The 15,395-nt window shown below is 41.2% G+C and overlaps 1 protein-coding gene across 7 annotated transcripts in view; it reads right to left on the reverse strand.

Moving 5' to 3' along the window:
• Window positions 1-4,512: 4,512 nt before the first annotated feature.
• CASK (peripheral plasma membrane protein CASK) overlaps window positions 4,513-15,395 on the reverse strand; it is a 663,473-nt gene continuing 652,590 nt past the window's right edge. For 6 of the 7 annotated variants that reach the window (XM_077657697.1, XM_077657698.1, XM_077657695.1 and 3 more), the window contains 3 exons: window positions 12,796-12,998; window positions 10,979-11,059; window positions 5,921-9,201 (listed from right to left, as the gene is read on the reverse strand). In XM_077657697.1, coding sequence (XP_077513823.1) covers window positions 9,022-9,201; window positions 10,979-11,059; window positions 12,796-12,998 — 464 coding nt within the window. In that variant the 3' untranslated portion in view covers window positions 5,921-9,021. Of the gene's footprint in view, window positions 9,202-10,978; window positions 11,060-12,795; window positions 12,999-15,395 lie in introns of all 7 variants that reach the window. The other variant, XM_077657694.1, reaches the window with a different exon arrangement.

The following is a 15,395-nucleotide window of genomic DNA, read 5'->3' on the forward strand; positions in this document are numbered from 1 at the left end:
GTAACTTTATATCAGTACTGGCTACTGTCTTATCAGCCTAATATAGTATGGACTACAAAGACATGCAATACCACCATTCTGGGATGCTTGTGTTAAGTTGCGCTTGTTACTTACCATTCAGTAGCTCTGGAATAAATCCAGTGCGTCCCTGTAAAGATATAACAGCATGATGCTTTATTCTGATATAATTTGTGAGCAGTACTTTATGCACATGTGTGGTAGTTTATTCATGCATACAGAAAAACCACAAGAACAGGCAGTCACAGCTGTATTCACTTTATTTAATAACCCATGAATCTCTAAACTATGTAAACCCTGTAGATTAGGTCATATGTAGTATGTAGTGTATCACACATGTGATGTAAAAGGCAGTTTTATTTTTTTATTGGAGTCCACGTGAGCACTGCCTCGTAATGAATGAGTGATGAGTTATGACTAGTCACGTAAACCTTCAATTGTTCTTCTAAGTATGCACACATCTCTCTCTTTTCAGTCAATCAATGTGGACAGAAGACTCAAGTTCACACGCAGGAATGTGCATGCTTGCAACAATCAGTGTATGTTTACATGAATATGAAAAAAAAGAAAGAAATGCAGCACCAAAACAACCCAGCATGCATACAGTATATTTGATAAACAGTCATTGATCATCTAATGAGAGATATGAGTAACAAAAATAAACTGCTGCTCTCCATTCTGCCTAAGCTCCAAAGCTTTGCGGAAAAACGCAAAAGAAGGAGAACACGCAGAGGTGGCCAATGTCACTGCTAGCATTATACAAGACTTTGCCCAAGCGACAACTGTCTTCTAATGCAGCCTCAGCCTTTTCATTTCATTACAGTACGCAAAAAGGAATGTAATGCCAAATGCTCAAAACAAAACTCTTGAGCTGACACTGGATTAAAAAAATATGACTGAACTTTGCCAAGCAGACTGAAAAAACTTTGCACCATTTTCGTGCATACACACAGTGGTGCAAGAAGCAACAAAGCCAGCTATGTGGTTACATCCAGAAAACAATGACAGCAGGCAAACATGGGAGGTGTAGATGCAATTTCCCAACTTGCTGCTCATTATATACAGCTTGCTTAAATCTTTGATGGCTCAGTAACTATGCTAGAGATCTCAGCAACAGGCAACTTCAGAAACAGGTGGCAAAACACTCCCATTACATTCTCACGATGAGTGCACTAGACAAATGACCGCAACAAAACCACTTAGCTCATGGTACAGCACTTCCTGGTTAGGAACTGAGAAATTTAGTTATTAAAAAATTTTGCTAGTACTATTTGTCTAATAAAGAGAAGGTACACTTCAGACTGCGTTTTCTTCATGATGGTATTTCAAACCTTGGCAAGTAAAAAAGAGGTCTGAACAGAACAAAGGAGTAAGATGCATCTTTTATCATAAAATAGGTTATCGAACGTGTTGCTCTGTGCACGTTACTACAAGCAACACAACACTCATGGAGTGGTGACCAATTTCATTTCTTCCTTGCTACAATAGAAAAAAAAAATCTAAAAACCACATTTCCATGTATTCCTCCCAGCAGGGCAAACGCCTCCTGAAAACACTTTTTTTCACTTGACAAGCGCATAAAACCTAACTCACTTAAAATCTGAGTAAAATAAATGCAATCCTCACTAGCCCTATAAATGATTTGACATCTCTTGGATGAGCACTCCGCCACAATCTGCCGATGCATTAATGCCACAGTGTATGTAGGCATACAAAAAAAAAAAGCCAACTGATGGCAATGGACAAATCCACATGCCAGGCGAAGAAATGTTCTTATGGCACGAGTGGCGAGTGTAATGATTAAGCATAACTTGTGACCTACAGGCTACATGTGGAAACTGCACAAAGCTCTCAGAATATATGCAAGTTCACATTCTGTGAACCTAAGTACCTCTGAGGGCAAAAGAGAATAGATGCTCTCGAAATAACTTCACCCCTGAATGCCTTAAAAAAAAAAATAGTCCTGCCTGTTATTTTTCAGAAGGTTTCAACTTCAGTGCTGACTCAAAATGCCCTTGATTGCACAAAATCGCGCCAACCCAAAAACAGGAGCAGGCGCGCATGACATGTAATCATGACTGATGACAGGATAAAGTCTTGCGGGACAATTAATACACATGTGCAAATCAGAAGCAAGAAACAAAAACCTTCAAGGCAAATGGCAAAATTGCATGCAAGCAAAAGGACCGAAAAAACAGCAACTCTTTTCCATTTGTGTACTAGAAAACATGTGGACAGTGTAAAAGTGCATCATTCACACGTTGCGCCATCAGTGTCAAGCCACATTGCAGCAGTGAACAGCACTGCCATGATATGAGTGAGCAATAACAAAATGCGAGGATGGCTGCAACCCTGCAGTTATTGGCTACGACACAGTGGCATTGCACTCCTGAATGGGGGGATAAGAGGATGTCAGGTTGTGCTCTCAATATGTGAATGGTAATGCTACCTGCGTAAATATACACAGGTGTTGCCATAGAAGCAGCCAAGAAAATAAAAGGTGTGGGAATTAAAAGAGCAAATGGTGACCAAATACCAAACAGTGGCGAACAGAGATTACCAGGAAAGTAGAATCTCTATAGAACAAGCTGACGGTGCTGTGAAAATGCACATGTGCACGGCACTGCATGAAGACCCATTTGGCTACCACCCCGAGACATAACTCAAACACGAAGTGTGTACTGGTGAAATGCGATGACGGAGGGACTACACAAGGAGGATGAAAACACTGCCCTATGCACAGTCCCGGCCATAATATTACAGAGCATGCTTCAGTGATCTAGCTTTTGTCACGACTTAGCAAAAATGAGGAAGTACTTTATACATACATTAGCACATGCAGCTGGTGCACTGGCATATGAACCCAAGCAAACCTCATATCTTCTCCACGAAATGTGTGAGAAATTTTCAAATTCCAAAGCATGCTCCATAATATTTTGGCTGCCCCTGCACTGTCAGCACCAAATGAAAGAGGAACAGAAAAACGAGATTACTTTAGCTGAAGACTGAAATGCTAGCTAACTTAATTTTCACTTCAATGACACGAAGACCACTAATGAGCCTGCCTGCATTGCTGGTTCGGTGGCTAATAGTTTTGAGTTTAAGCTATTTGTATCCAAGTTATACTGTTCACATATCATTTGAAGCTGGCAGTACTTGTGAAACACAATCCCACCCTCCCATCTTATTGTAGTCACTGTCTTGCCGCACTACACCGAATATGCTTTCAAATGACAGCTAGCGCAAACTTTCACTTCTGTCACTTACAGAAGCACAAAAAGAAAGTAGGAAATTGAAACAATTCCCTTGACGAGCATAAGACAGTGCAGGTCTTCATTTGCAAGCAAGACAGAGAGAGCAATGAAAAAGAAAAGTATTACAGGAGACTCTCTTCAGCACAAACATTGCTGAAGTGAATTCTTTGAGTGTTGGTCTTGCTGTTTCCATATGAACACAACAACAAAAAGGGCTACTTAACATGACACATTTAACTAATGCATGCTGGTTGACAATAACCACTGCAGTGCCAAGGTGAACAGTAATGCACAGCAGAAAGTGGCCGATTGATTTGTTTATACCACTATATTGTGCTGTGTATAAAAAAAAATGGTGCAACATAGAGAGAAAAAGCATTAAAAAAGCATATTCAAATAGGCTAGCACTAGCAGCTTTTCTAGTTTTCCCCACTGCTCAGTGGTGGGCAGTTTTGTGTGCTACATGTAATTAAGTCCTGGTCTTTAAAAAGAGTAACAGTTTATTCATGAGCATGAGGATTGCAAGTAGTTCACCAAACAGATGTCCTAACAGAAGTATTTTAGAAAATTAATTTTTGCAAGCAAATGATTGCCCATGTGACAAAAGAGTAATTGGCACAGAAATAGCTAAAACCCAAAAGAAATGTAAGTGACTAACTGCAGGTTTTGCCTGGGCATTCTGAAAATATTTTCCCTTCAGAGTGCTCGCATTTTTTTTTTTCACACATGCTTGTCTCACTCATAGGTGATTAATAACCCCAACATTTTCTTACACGACCTGGCAATTCAGACAATTCTGTTAAGCCAAAACATGAACAAGGATGAATTAGTATTAGTTTGCAAAGTCCTGCCATGCTTACCCTGAAGAAAGCCTTCTGAGAAATGCTGACATCAGTAACATTTTGCTTAGCTATTGCAATCAAACTAGGATCTCTACATGTCTTGTCACTGCGCACTGAACACGAAAAAACAACACATTCAGATATTTTACTCCACCTTGACATTTCACAAATGCGTGCCTTAAGAACTGATAACACCCACATTACCGCAAAACAAAGGCAAGTTTTAAGGCTGCAAATGAAACTTCAACACCTATCCTGCAAAATGCAACACAAAAACAGCAGCTGCAAAAGTGGAACCCTAGAGGTCATCATCACACATCGTCGGGCTACTTTTTGATATGTAGCAGTGACTTTTTCGATTCCTTGAAGCTGAGGGATGTGAACCACGTGTACCACTCTTTCGTTTTTTTTTTTGCTACAGCTATGCAACAGCATCGCAACAAACAACAGTATACTGTGTTAACCTACGTGAGTTCCGAACAAGAACTGCTCTTAGTGTAGCCATCACAACGCTTTCCGCACATGGGCAGAAACTGTGACAAGTCTACTGTGGCAACTGCCTGCTTCTCCCAACGGCCATGCTCGAAATGTACATTTTTGTATAAAAAGACACTAACGCTAGAGACAATATCAATACTTCACGCATTGGTGCAGCGTTTGAGCGCACTGCATCCACTTTTTAATAAGCCTGCTTCACTCAGAGTGGTTAAGAACGGCAATGCTTGCAGCTACAAGTAATAGATGCAGCTTGTAACATACGTCCCCGCTTTACTAGCTAGCGATAAGGTCTTGCTGCAGTCATGCAAACAAAGTGAGGAAAACTATCACTTCCACTTGCATCTGACTTCAACAAGTACGACAGAGTGAGCTTAGTATTGCATTCTGCCCATGACTACAAGTATATATCTGTACGTATGGAAGCGACGATTACAAGTCTAAACAAGACAAACAACGCTGTGCTTGCAATTGCAGCCATGTTTTGTGCAAGCTGTTCCCATCCAAACACATTCTTCTGCCCCGATGACACATTTAGATATGAGCTCAGTGCCTAAAACCACCTACTAGTGTTTGTTGTTCACTCACCAATGTTTCTCGCAAACATGATGGAGGGGCGAGGTAACATTCATCGCTCAGCAATGTTCATGAAGATTTGATTTTATGGTGTAAGGGCAGCTTGACCAGCGAGTGCCATAGCTAATATGTTTCAGTCTACAAAAGGTAGGTTCAAAGCAAAGACCCATTTTTTCCAAGCATTTCACACCAGAGAAGTCGAGCGCTAAGCCAGGAGAGAGCTTGCAATCGGTGCGAAACTGGAGGGTATCCAGTGGCACTGGGGACTGAACCCCACACCTCCTGCATATGACACAGATGCTCAAATCACAACTCTGATTAAGACAAGCAGAATGTTTACCTGTTCGCTTTTTACTTTTTGTTGCTACATCCTCACTATCATTAGTCACAAGTGCAGGCCATCAAACTTAACACACTAGGAAGAGTGAAGCTTTGGTTTGGCACAGGTTGCAGCTGAAATATTCAGTAGATGTGTGCACATGCCAATGGTTGGTAGCATGCTTGATCTGTTCAGTGTCCCAGATACAAGTGCAGTGTTCATGGCTCGCTGTGTCTCTAGTGAATCATGAAACTTAACATTTTCACACCTAACATTTGCTTCGCACTAACCTGTAACAAATGCTGGCAGTGCCTGTATTACAAACGATTCTTGCTGAAGCAATATTGCACAAAGACTAACTCAAGCATGCCGTGCTCATCATTTTGGGTGAAGCAGACCACCACACAACCACCATGCACTCAGAAGACATCTTTTTTTTTTTTCTTTCAACAGCCACACGAGGGTAAATGATACTTGAAAAGAATGACACAATCCCTGAATATGAGTCAACATTCTTAAACAAGGAACTGGATCACCCTTTTCTAACTGGAAACAAGATGACAGAACAGGTGACACGCTCCCTTGAACAAAAGGAAAAGCAATGTCAACCATTCCACGCTCTTTCGAAAACAAATGGAAAGAAGAAATCAAAACACAGGTGCTTCTGTTCAACAGCAGAGCACACGGTTTGCACACCCACTCAGTCTCCAAGCTTTGGCCACCTTGCTGCTGGATACCAGTCTGGCCTGAGCAAGCGAGGTGCTGCAAGGTCAGCAAGCAGGAACCTTCTTTCTTTCTCTTCCACCCCGTTTTGATAAAGAAGTCCACAAAGTCACTTAGAAACATATGGAGGCACTCTGGTGGTATATAGCGATGGTGCGAAGTTGATGTCGTTGCACCCAGTCTGTCTTCGTATTGCAGCACTTGGTCGACAGGACGACAAGCTGTGCACTGAGGCTGCAGAAATCTGATGCTTCTAGAGCTCGAGTTAACGAGATCTTAATTGTGTTCCTTGTGGGCAGAGCACACAGCTCATTTCATAATGAAAACACTATTTTCCCCAGGTGGATGAAATAACAGAAATGTGTACTTATGATCTGCATATAGATGGCATGGCTGATAGCAACTGATTAGCAATTCGTTAACTAATATTGGTGACATGCAAATAAAAGCAGCAGCTAAAGAGCAATGCGCAGTTTTTGATAGCTGGCACTGGGATTTGTGTCCCGAGCAATTACATGTGAAAAATGATATGAAATTCCTGTTCTCGGCCATTCCCATGGCAAAATAGTTAGGATGCCCTGTGATCTTCGATGATGCATTGACGGAGGCAGCACCGCGCATTAAATGCAAATAATCAAATACTCACTACTACACACACCTCTTCTTTCAACATTTGTGTATATAGTTGGACTATGATGGGGATGCAAAATGGGAACCCGTGGGGACTGAATTAAGGGACTTAATGTTAAGATCAGAGTGGCCTTTTTAACATGCCTGAGCCAATTTAACAGCTGCCACCCACTAGCTTCTTTTAATCTTGACGAGTCACACTAAGAAGCCGCTTACACTCCTGAGTCTTGAAAGAAACATAAAAATAAATGATTTATGGTTTATGGGGGTTTAAGGTCCCGAAGTGACTAAGGCTACGGGGGACGCCATAGTGAAGAGCTCTGGAAATTTAAACCACCTGGGGTTCTTCGACGTACACAGACATTGCACAGTACACGGGCCTCTAGAATTCCCCCTCCGTCGAAATTTGATCGCTGCGGCTGGGATCGAACCCACATCTTTCGGGTCAGCAGCCAAGCGCCATAACCACCGAGCCACTGCGGCGGCATACAAAAAGAAAGACTGGATGTGTGAAGCTTTCAACACTGCTCAATATGAATAAGACAACCTTCAAATTAAATTAAAACCCACAAAAACTAAACAAAAGGAAAATAATATGCACATCGCAGAAATGAAGAGCAAGTCGAAATGAAAATTCTAGATAGCTAGTAAAAGTACTACTAGCAACAATAAGAACAGCTGCTCTAGCGATGGAATAAAGAACCAATCAGACGTGCCTATTGAACATGCTTTCCATCACTACCAGCAATAACTGCAATGGAATATACTTAAAAACTAAAAAGAGGTATGTGCTGACTCACAGCTGCACTTTTTATGTGCACGAAACAAAAAACGAATTGCACGAGTGTGCAGTTGTGATAGCTGGTGCAAGGATATACCTGTTGGGGAAGAGACCATGTCATAAAGTTTGAATGCAGCACACCAAAACAAGCCTCATTGACTCCTGGTTTTTGGTTTCTTGGGAACGGCTACAAGAAACATTAGATAAAGCTCCTAAATAAACTTTGCTTTCATTGTTGATAATGTACTGCCCAGTGCTACAGACATGCACTCAAAATAAGAAGCTGAATTACTCTGTAGGAAAGGGAAGCTAAGACCATGTGATAAGCACTATAATGCCATAAGGCTGAAGCTAAACGCGCATTAAACCTTGGCTATTACAAGCCTTCAAAATAAAAATATCAAAGCAAGCTGCCCTTTTCAAAGCAACAATACCGTTACAGGTAAAGTGAAGCAGCAAAAGCAACAAGCTACATAAAATGATAATATGTAAAACTCCAGCTGCAACCTCAATACTTGATGGATCAAATTGGAGAAGTTTGAAGATCCCAGCCTTGATTTTCTGGCTGCAGAATATTACGAACATTACAAAGATGGTTCAATTAAAGTGCCAAGAAGTCATATATTAAAAGTGTAAAGGACAAAAAACGTCCACGCCCACAGCTTGAAATGCAAGATGGCCCAAAATGACGAATGAAAAGAAGCTGAGGCTATAGAAACAAATCAAGACTTAAATGCTTAAAAGTTTCTTAGACAGCAATCCCTTAACTGGCGTTAAGCCCTTACCATGTGAGCCAATGAAACAGACTTTGCAAAATCAAAGGATATGCAGTGCTAGACAAGTAAACATTTTTGTTCATGGCTAGATTTGAAGGCAAGTGGGCCACTAGAGGAAGCTAACATTTTATATGAGAAAAAAAAGAAGAAAACTACAAAGATGAAATAAAACCCCTCCAAAACTGGCTTGCCACAGTGCCACCTGAAAGCCGAAAAGGTTAGGCTGCTTGAAATCACATTTTCAGCCTTTAATCCTGTCTTTTCTGCCAGAAAAGATTAATGCTTCGGCGGACACCCCTCTTAAGAGCGAGATGTTAAACAAGGAGCAAAAAGCATCGCATTTCTACAGCCTGTGCACAGCCCTGCCCTTTCCAAAGGTGTGTGACCACTGCTGCTGCTGTCTTGACGACACGACGACGACAAGAGTGATGTCGCCCCCATGTGTGGCACAATGACACGGCTGATTGGTCGGCCCAACAGTTGCCGTGGCCCTGAGCTGTATGTGGCTGCAGTGGTGGTGGTGCCTTCACTGGGAGCGGCAGCGCATTGAAGAGCAGGAGGAGGGGGAAAGTCAGTGAGGGGTGTCCGCTCCCCTCCTGTCGGCTTGTCAGTACACCCACGAGACCGGCACCCACTGGGGACTGTTGTCCAGTGCCTCCAGGGTGGTCTCCAAGGTGTGGATAGTCTCCTCGATGTCGTTGTTCACCACTGTCAGGTCAAAGAAGTGGCCGTACGCCTGGCGAAGGAGGTCACTCTCCTTGGCCAGCCGCTCAAGGCTCCCGTCAACCTGCAGTGGCACCATTAACTTGAGAAACAAAATGTCGTGCGTGCTCCATAGCAGTAGTGTGCGTGTGCCACTGAGAACAGAAAAATGATAAAACTGAAATGAGGGTGCAGAAAGCAATCGGACACAAATATTTTATTATTTTTTTCTTTAAATGTAGCTGAATAATTAGAAATTTGTTTCTTTTTATCCTACAAAAGCTGTAGAAAGTGGTAGGAAGCGGGCCCCCTCTTTTTAACTGTTATGAAAAAGGTGAGAGAAAACCAAAGAAAAGAAATGTAATGGTACTGCCAGCAAATAATCCTAGACATCTGTAGTGACAGCACTTACAATGTAGTGACAATGCACACACTCCCATGCTCGCTGTTTGAGGCTGAGGATCTTAGAACAGCTCATATTATATCAAACTCAGCTCACACTACACAAAGCTCATGTTACACCAACACGTGCTCATGTGCTCAGTGTGCAATCTGAAGCATGCAGCAGTGATTTGAGAAACCTCCTCTTCTGATTTAATTACTGCACACTCAGCGCTCGTACAAAATAATTAAGCACAATACTTGCAATGCCAGTGTAACCTCCATAAATAATATGATTAGCTAATCTACCATTTATGGTAGATTAGCTAAACATTTATGCTTAGCTATCTCCAGTAACTAAATTTATTGGCTGCATTTATGGTGAAACCATGCATCCCCTCGTTTAGTCCTTGGTATAATTTCATGTCAGACAAAAATTTGATTGTGCTATTTTATTCGGCCCGCATCACTGGCATTGAACCACATTTCTAGCTTGACATCCATCACTGAGGGCAACCTCTGTTTCCTTAGTACTCTAGTTAACACTGCATACTCGGGACACATGCCTTAAAATTTTTTAATTGTTTAATTGTTTCAAATAGTAGTATAGTGTAGTGCAGTGTAATGTAGTGTAGCATAGTACAGTGCAGTATAGTATACCGTAGTACAGTACAGTATAGTACAGAACAGTATAGTAAGTTTATGGTGTATGGGGGTTCAACATCACAAAGCAGCTCAGGCTATGAGGCACGCCATAGTGAAGGGCTCTGGAAATTTCGACCACCTAGGGTTCTTTAACGTGCACTGACATTGCACGGTATATAGGCCTCAAGAATTTCGCCTCCACAGAAATTTGACCGCCGGGGCCAGGATCGAACCCGCGTGCCATAACCACTGAGCCACTAGAACATTATAGTATAGTATAGTATAGTATAGTATAGTATAGTATAGTATAGTATAGTATAGTATAGTATAGTATAGTATAGTATAGTATAGTATAGTATAGTATAGTATAGTATAGTATAGTATAGTATAGTATAGTATAGTATAGTATAGTATAGTATAGTATAGTATAGTATAGTATAGTATAGTATAGTATAGTATAGTATAGTATAGTATAGTATAGTATAGTATAGTATAGTATAGTATAGTATAGTATAGTATAGTATAGTATAGTATAGTATAGTATAGTATAGTATAGTATAGTATAGTATAGTATAGTATAGTATAGTATAGTATAGTATAGTATAGTATAGTATAGTATAGTATAGTATAGTATAGTATAGTATAGTATAGTATAGTATAGTATAGTGTTAAATAGTATTGCATAATCAGGAGTGCCATGCCTGTATTTTTATTCTTATTGACTTGGGCATTCTCATTTCTTGACAACTCCCACTAAAATGTCTTTGGCCCTGAGGTTACCAATAAATAGATAATATCATTCCATGCAAAGCCTTTGCCAGCACAAGGTGACTTACGTCGTGCATAGATGTCAATGAAGGTGCTGCAATGAAGACCACATATGGTGCATATTCCCCAGTGCGAAGAATCTTCAGTGCCTACAGGAAAAAACGAAGTAAGAAATTAAAATGACGGCATGTTTTACCATACACAGCAGCAGCAGCAAAACCCAAACATAGAAAAAGAAAGGGGCTGGGGGAGGTAATAAACCAATGAAGTGGAGTTACAGCTGAGAGCACTTCTAATGCACTCGAACTATACAAACCCCTTCCCTTTGTATATTTCATTCGTTAAAATGACACATGGATAACAACTGCAACTTACTGCAGCTGCTAATCTGAAATATTAAGACTATCACTACAATTAGCAACTCAAGCAAGCCTTATGCCATTATAACTCAAATATCATCATCACCAACATCATAAAATATCAATTAAAACTAATTAATTAGGCAGAATTCAGTACATAGTAAAGAAAACAATCCCCTCATGGTGCAGACACCAGCCAGGTGGCATTTGTCTCAAGGAGAGACCCACTAGGTCTACGTCGTCTAATAGATTGCTAGGCCTAGAATTAATAGAGATTACAAGGCCTGGTGATAATTGTGCCTTTATTTACAGCCTAGATCGAAGAGCAGATATGCTCCCTTGTTCTATTCAGGGTGAAATTATCTGTCCTGGCATCACTGCAGAAATTGCATATTTGAGCTATGTTAGCCGAAACAGAAATAATAAATGAAAACCACTGCTGAACGCCGTCCCTGCAACATTAAAGCATGAAGAGAGGCATTGATACTTGTTGCTTTGAGTGCCATTTCAATAGAGCGTGGGTATCAAGTCACAACTGCAACTGACTCTACTGGTCGTTTGTTAACATATATACTGCCAGCTCTCCTCACCCCACATTACCACCATCATAACCCTCTTTCATTATTTCTCCTCGTGCAATGTAGCTTGACCTCTCTGCCTTTTCGCGCAGCTAAAACTCTCCTTAAAACTTCAAAAGTTTATTCTCTCTCTCTCTTTCTGTAAGTGTCGACCACAACCTAGCCATTCGAGGTAGGAAGCTAAGGGCTGTGAAATCACTGGAATTAAATGATGCAATGTAAAGTGAAATAAAGGAAGCCCTGTCATAAGTTTGGTTATGGCAGGGCTATTGTTTGGTTATCTTGGAAAATCCTGCCCTGACATCAACGGCCACCAGCACTTTTGCTCTGGCATTTTTTCTTTCAGACAACTTAAGAACACTACTCAGGTGACCCGTCTGGTTTACATTTTCATCGACGCCTTGCACAGCGGGTTCTAACTTGCACTTTACTCTGTACAAAAGCAGGTTTAATGGATGCAGTTTCCCAGTTTATTTTGTAGAAGGTGGAAATAGCTTTGCCTGTGAACCTAGCTGGAGAGAAGAGAGTTCTACTAAGAGACCAAACTACATAGCTAGTGTAGCAGTTAGTTAAAGAATGGCATAACTGGCAATCTTGTTGCTGTCTACCATGGCACACTCACCACACCTTTTTCTGCTAATGGTCCCACCAACCAAGGACGCAGAGAAGGAGTTGGAGGATTAGAGTGTTTGCAATCAAGTCCGCTGGCAGGGCTCACTTTTCTGCACTTTCATTTCTAGACTGCACCTATTTTATGTATCTGCTGAACAAATCATGCAAGCACTGACATAAATGAAGGGACCCTGCAAGATAAGACCTTGATTTGAGTCGTGCTGATGAATAAGCCAGGCCAGTGAGCAGGAGGAATTTCTCTGTGGTTGTCGAAACAAAGATGCAAGTCTTTGCAGGTTCCTAACACTTTGTTCATATGCACACAGCCACACGCACCTGGGGCTCAACGTCCAGGATGGCGACCTTTCCCTGGGCATGGATCTTGCGGATGGTGTCCAGCTTGGTGCCGTACATGGCATCCTCGTGGGTGCCGTACTCGAGGTACTCGTGCGACTCAATGTCCGACACCATCTCCTCGTGTGACACAAAGAAGTAGCTGCGCCCGTTCTCTTCACCCTTGCGCGGAGGACGCGTCGTGTCTGCACACACGTGGGGGAGAGAGAAGGGGCTGCATTCCAGTGCATTTCTATTGACAGCCCGTGTCGAGGAAGTCCCTACGGAGCATAGGTAGTTAGTCTCCAACTGATGAAAGTGTCAGCAAGTTACACAAATGAGCAGCCTGGCACAACACTTTAATGACATCAGTGAAAGCAACCTATGCAAAATGAAGACAGCATGCTCCATAAAGCAGCGGATTTTAAAAGAAGTGCGCTAACAGCAATATTTCTTTGAATAACAAGCAGGGGTACAAGAGAACACCATGAAGCTGAAAACAAAACTTTTACTTAGCTGACAGCGCACAGACAATGGTGCAGGGTTTACACCATGTGTACGTATAAACACATAGGAGGAAAAGCTGAAGCAGTAAAGAAAAGATGATCTGAACTGAACACCCCCATGTAAAAACGCTGAGCGTTTGCATGAGAAAAGGCATCCATGACAGTACACGACAAAAAGAATATCAAGAATAAAATATTCAAGCTTCCAGAGAATCCACATGCATGCAAGCAGTGTTGTGCATACATGCTTTCTACCACATTGGCTAAAATGTAGAGTTGCTGCCTTAATCTTTTACTAAGCTGCCTTTTTTTGAGTAAGGTTCCACGTCAAACTGTAAGACAGAACTCCCTGCATCAGACTTAGAATGCACGAACGGAATTACCTAACATGTGTTGAAGCACATAAACATAGAAATTTTACTAAAAACATACAACCTTAACAAAAAAACAAAGGCAAAAATGCAGGTAGACAGGAAGTCTAGTAACGAATTTTAAAAATGAAGTCTTAGCAAAGAAGTATAAACTGCACACAATATACACATTAACAAATACAATAATGAAAGAAATACAACAAAGCAGAACAAAGACCAAAAACTGCAATATTCATTCTGGTGCTGAGTTTCAATGAAACACTGTCACACAGAAAGTGACTGCCGAGGAAACATCCATACATTTGTGTTGTGTTGTGTTGGGTTTAGTGGTGCATAAGCATCTAAGGCTATCATATGCCAAGCTCAAGGTATAGAGAAAACTGCTTTTAACATAAATTTATAAAAACGGGAAAAGACCACAGTGGTATAAAGGACCTAAAATGTTAGTTCGCATTACCTACTGATGACATAGAAAGAAATTTTAGTAATGGCTGGTAGTAAAGCTTTAAAAGAGGTACGGTAACTTCAGCGACCATCCGTGCTGAGCAAGGATCTTGAGGCTCCCAACATATCAAATAAAGACCTCAGCCTTCTTCTCAGGAATGAGAAAGTGAGTGAGGTGTATCATCATAAGTAGCGAAGCGCAGACTAAGAATTTAGAGCTTTTCAAGGATGTTTGCTTCCCTTAAAAAGCTAAAAACATGAGGCATATCTACCAGTGCATCCTCACCTAAAAGCAGTGCTGCATGAAAAGGAATGTGTTCATTGTAAAATGGAGTAAAGTATTTTTTTTCTCAGTGATTCAAGTTTTGTGCATGAGAATATGATGTGGTTTACTGTGAGTTCATCTGTGCATTTTTCACAAACAGGCTTGTCTTCTTATGTTAGTACGAAGTTGTGTGTAAGGTGTGTGTGCGTCCAATACGGAGACGGCATAAAATTACTTCGATGAAGTGTTCCTGGTGCCTACAGGTTTTCCATTTGAACAGTACGGGCTTTACAAAGTGCAGCTTGTTATTTACTGCATTGTCCCAAATTTCCTCCCATTTAGCCTTCAATTTACTGTGTATTAATTTCATGCAGTCCCTATGGGGCATGTTGACTTTCATGATTTCACGACTTCGAGCTATTGCAGCACATAGGTTGGCTCTTTCATTTCCATCTATTCCAACGTGATTTGACACCCAGCAGAATTTTATCATATGTTCTTGCGTTGTGACTTTTTCTATGTTGCGTATTATGCTTCCTACTAAGAGTTCGACTGCATTTCTGGAATGTAATGCCGTGAGCAGGCTAAGTGAATCCGTGTAGATTATGCTGTTTTCAATACTTCTATTTATTATTCTGCCTAAAGCTACAGACACTGCAACAGACACTGCAGATACAGCGCCCCATACTTTTGAAACTAAGCTGCCAACAGCATGGCAACCTGTGCAGTGCTCAAGCAAATGAGGATCAAAGGCAAAAAACGAACAGTAGTATGCATTAACATTTTGTTTGGCCTTCTGCGTTTCGTTTCTGTTTATTAAAGCTCAGCGCCATTCATTATGATCATTTACTAACTTGTCTTGATGTTGAACTTAATGCAGCCAAGGATGCCATAAAGTTTCAAGAAAGCAGGAACACTGCTACATCCAGACACAGTGTCCCAGACATGTGTAAGCAGGTACTATTATGAACTGGTACTGAAAAACAGATGAAAGATGGCCTGCGGTTTGCCATGGCT

This window comes from Amblyomma americanum, chromosome 3 (assembly GCF_052857255.1).
Source record: "Amblyomma americanum isolate KBUSLIRL-KWMA chromosome 3, ASM5285725v1, whole genome shotgun sequence".
NCBI classification, from domain to species: domain Eukaryota; kingdom Metazoa; phylum Arthropoda; class Arachnida; order Ixodida; family Ixodidae; genus Amblyomma; species Amblyomma americanum.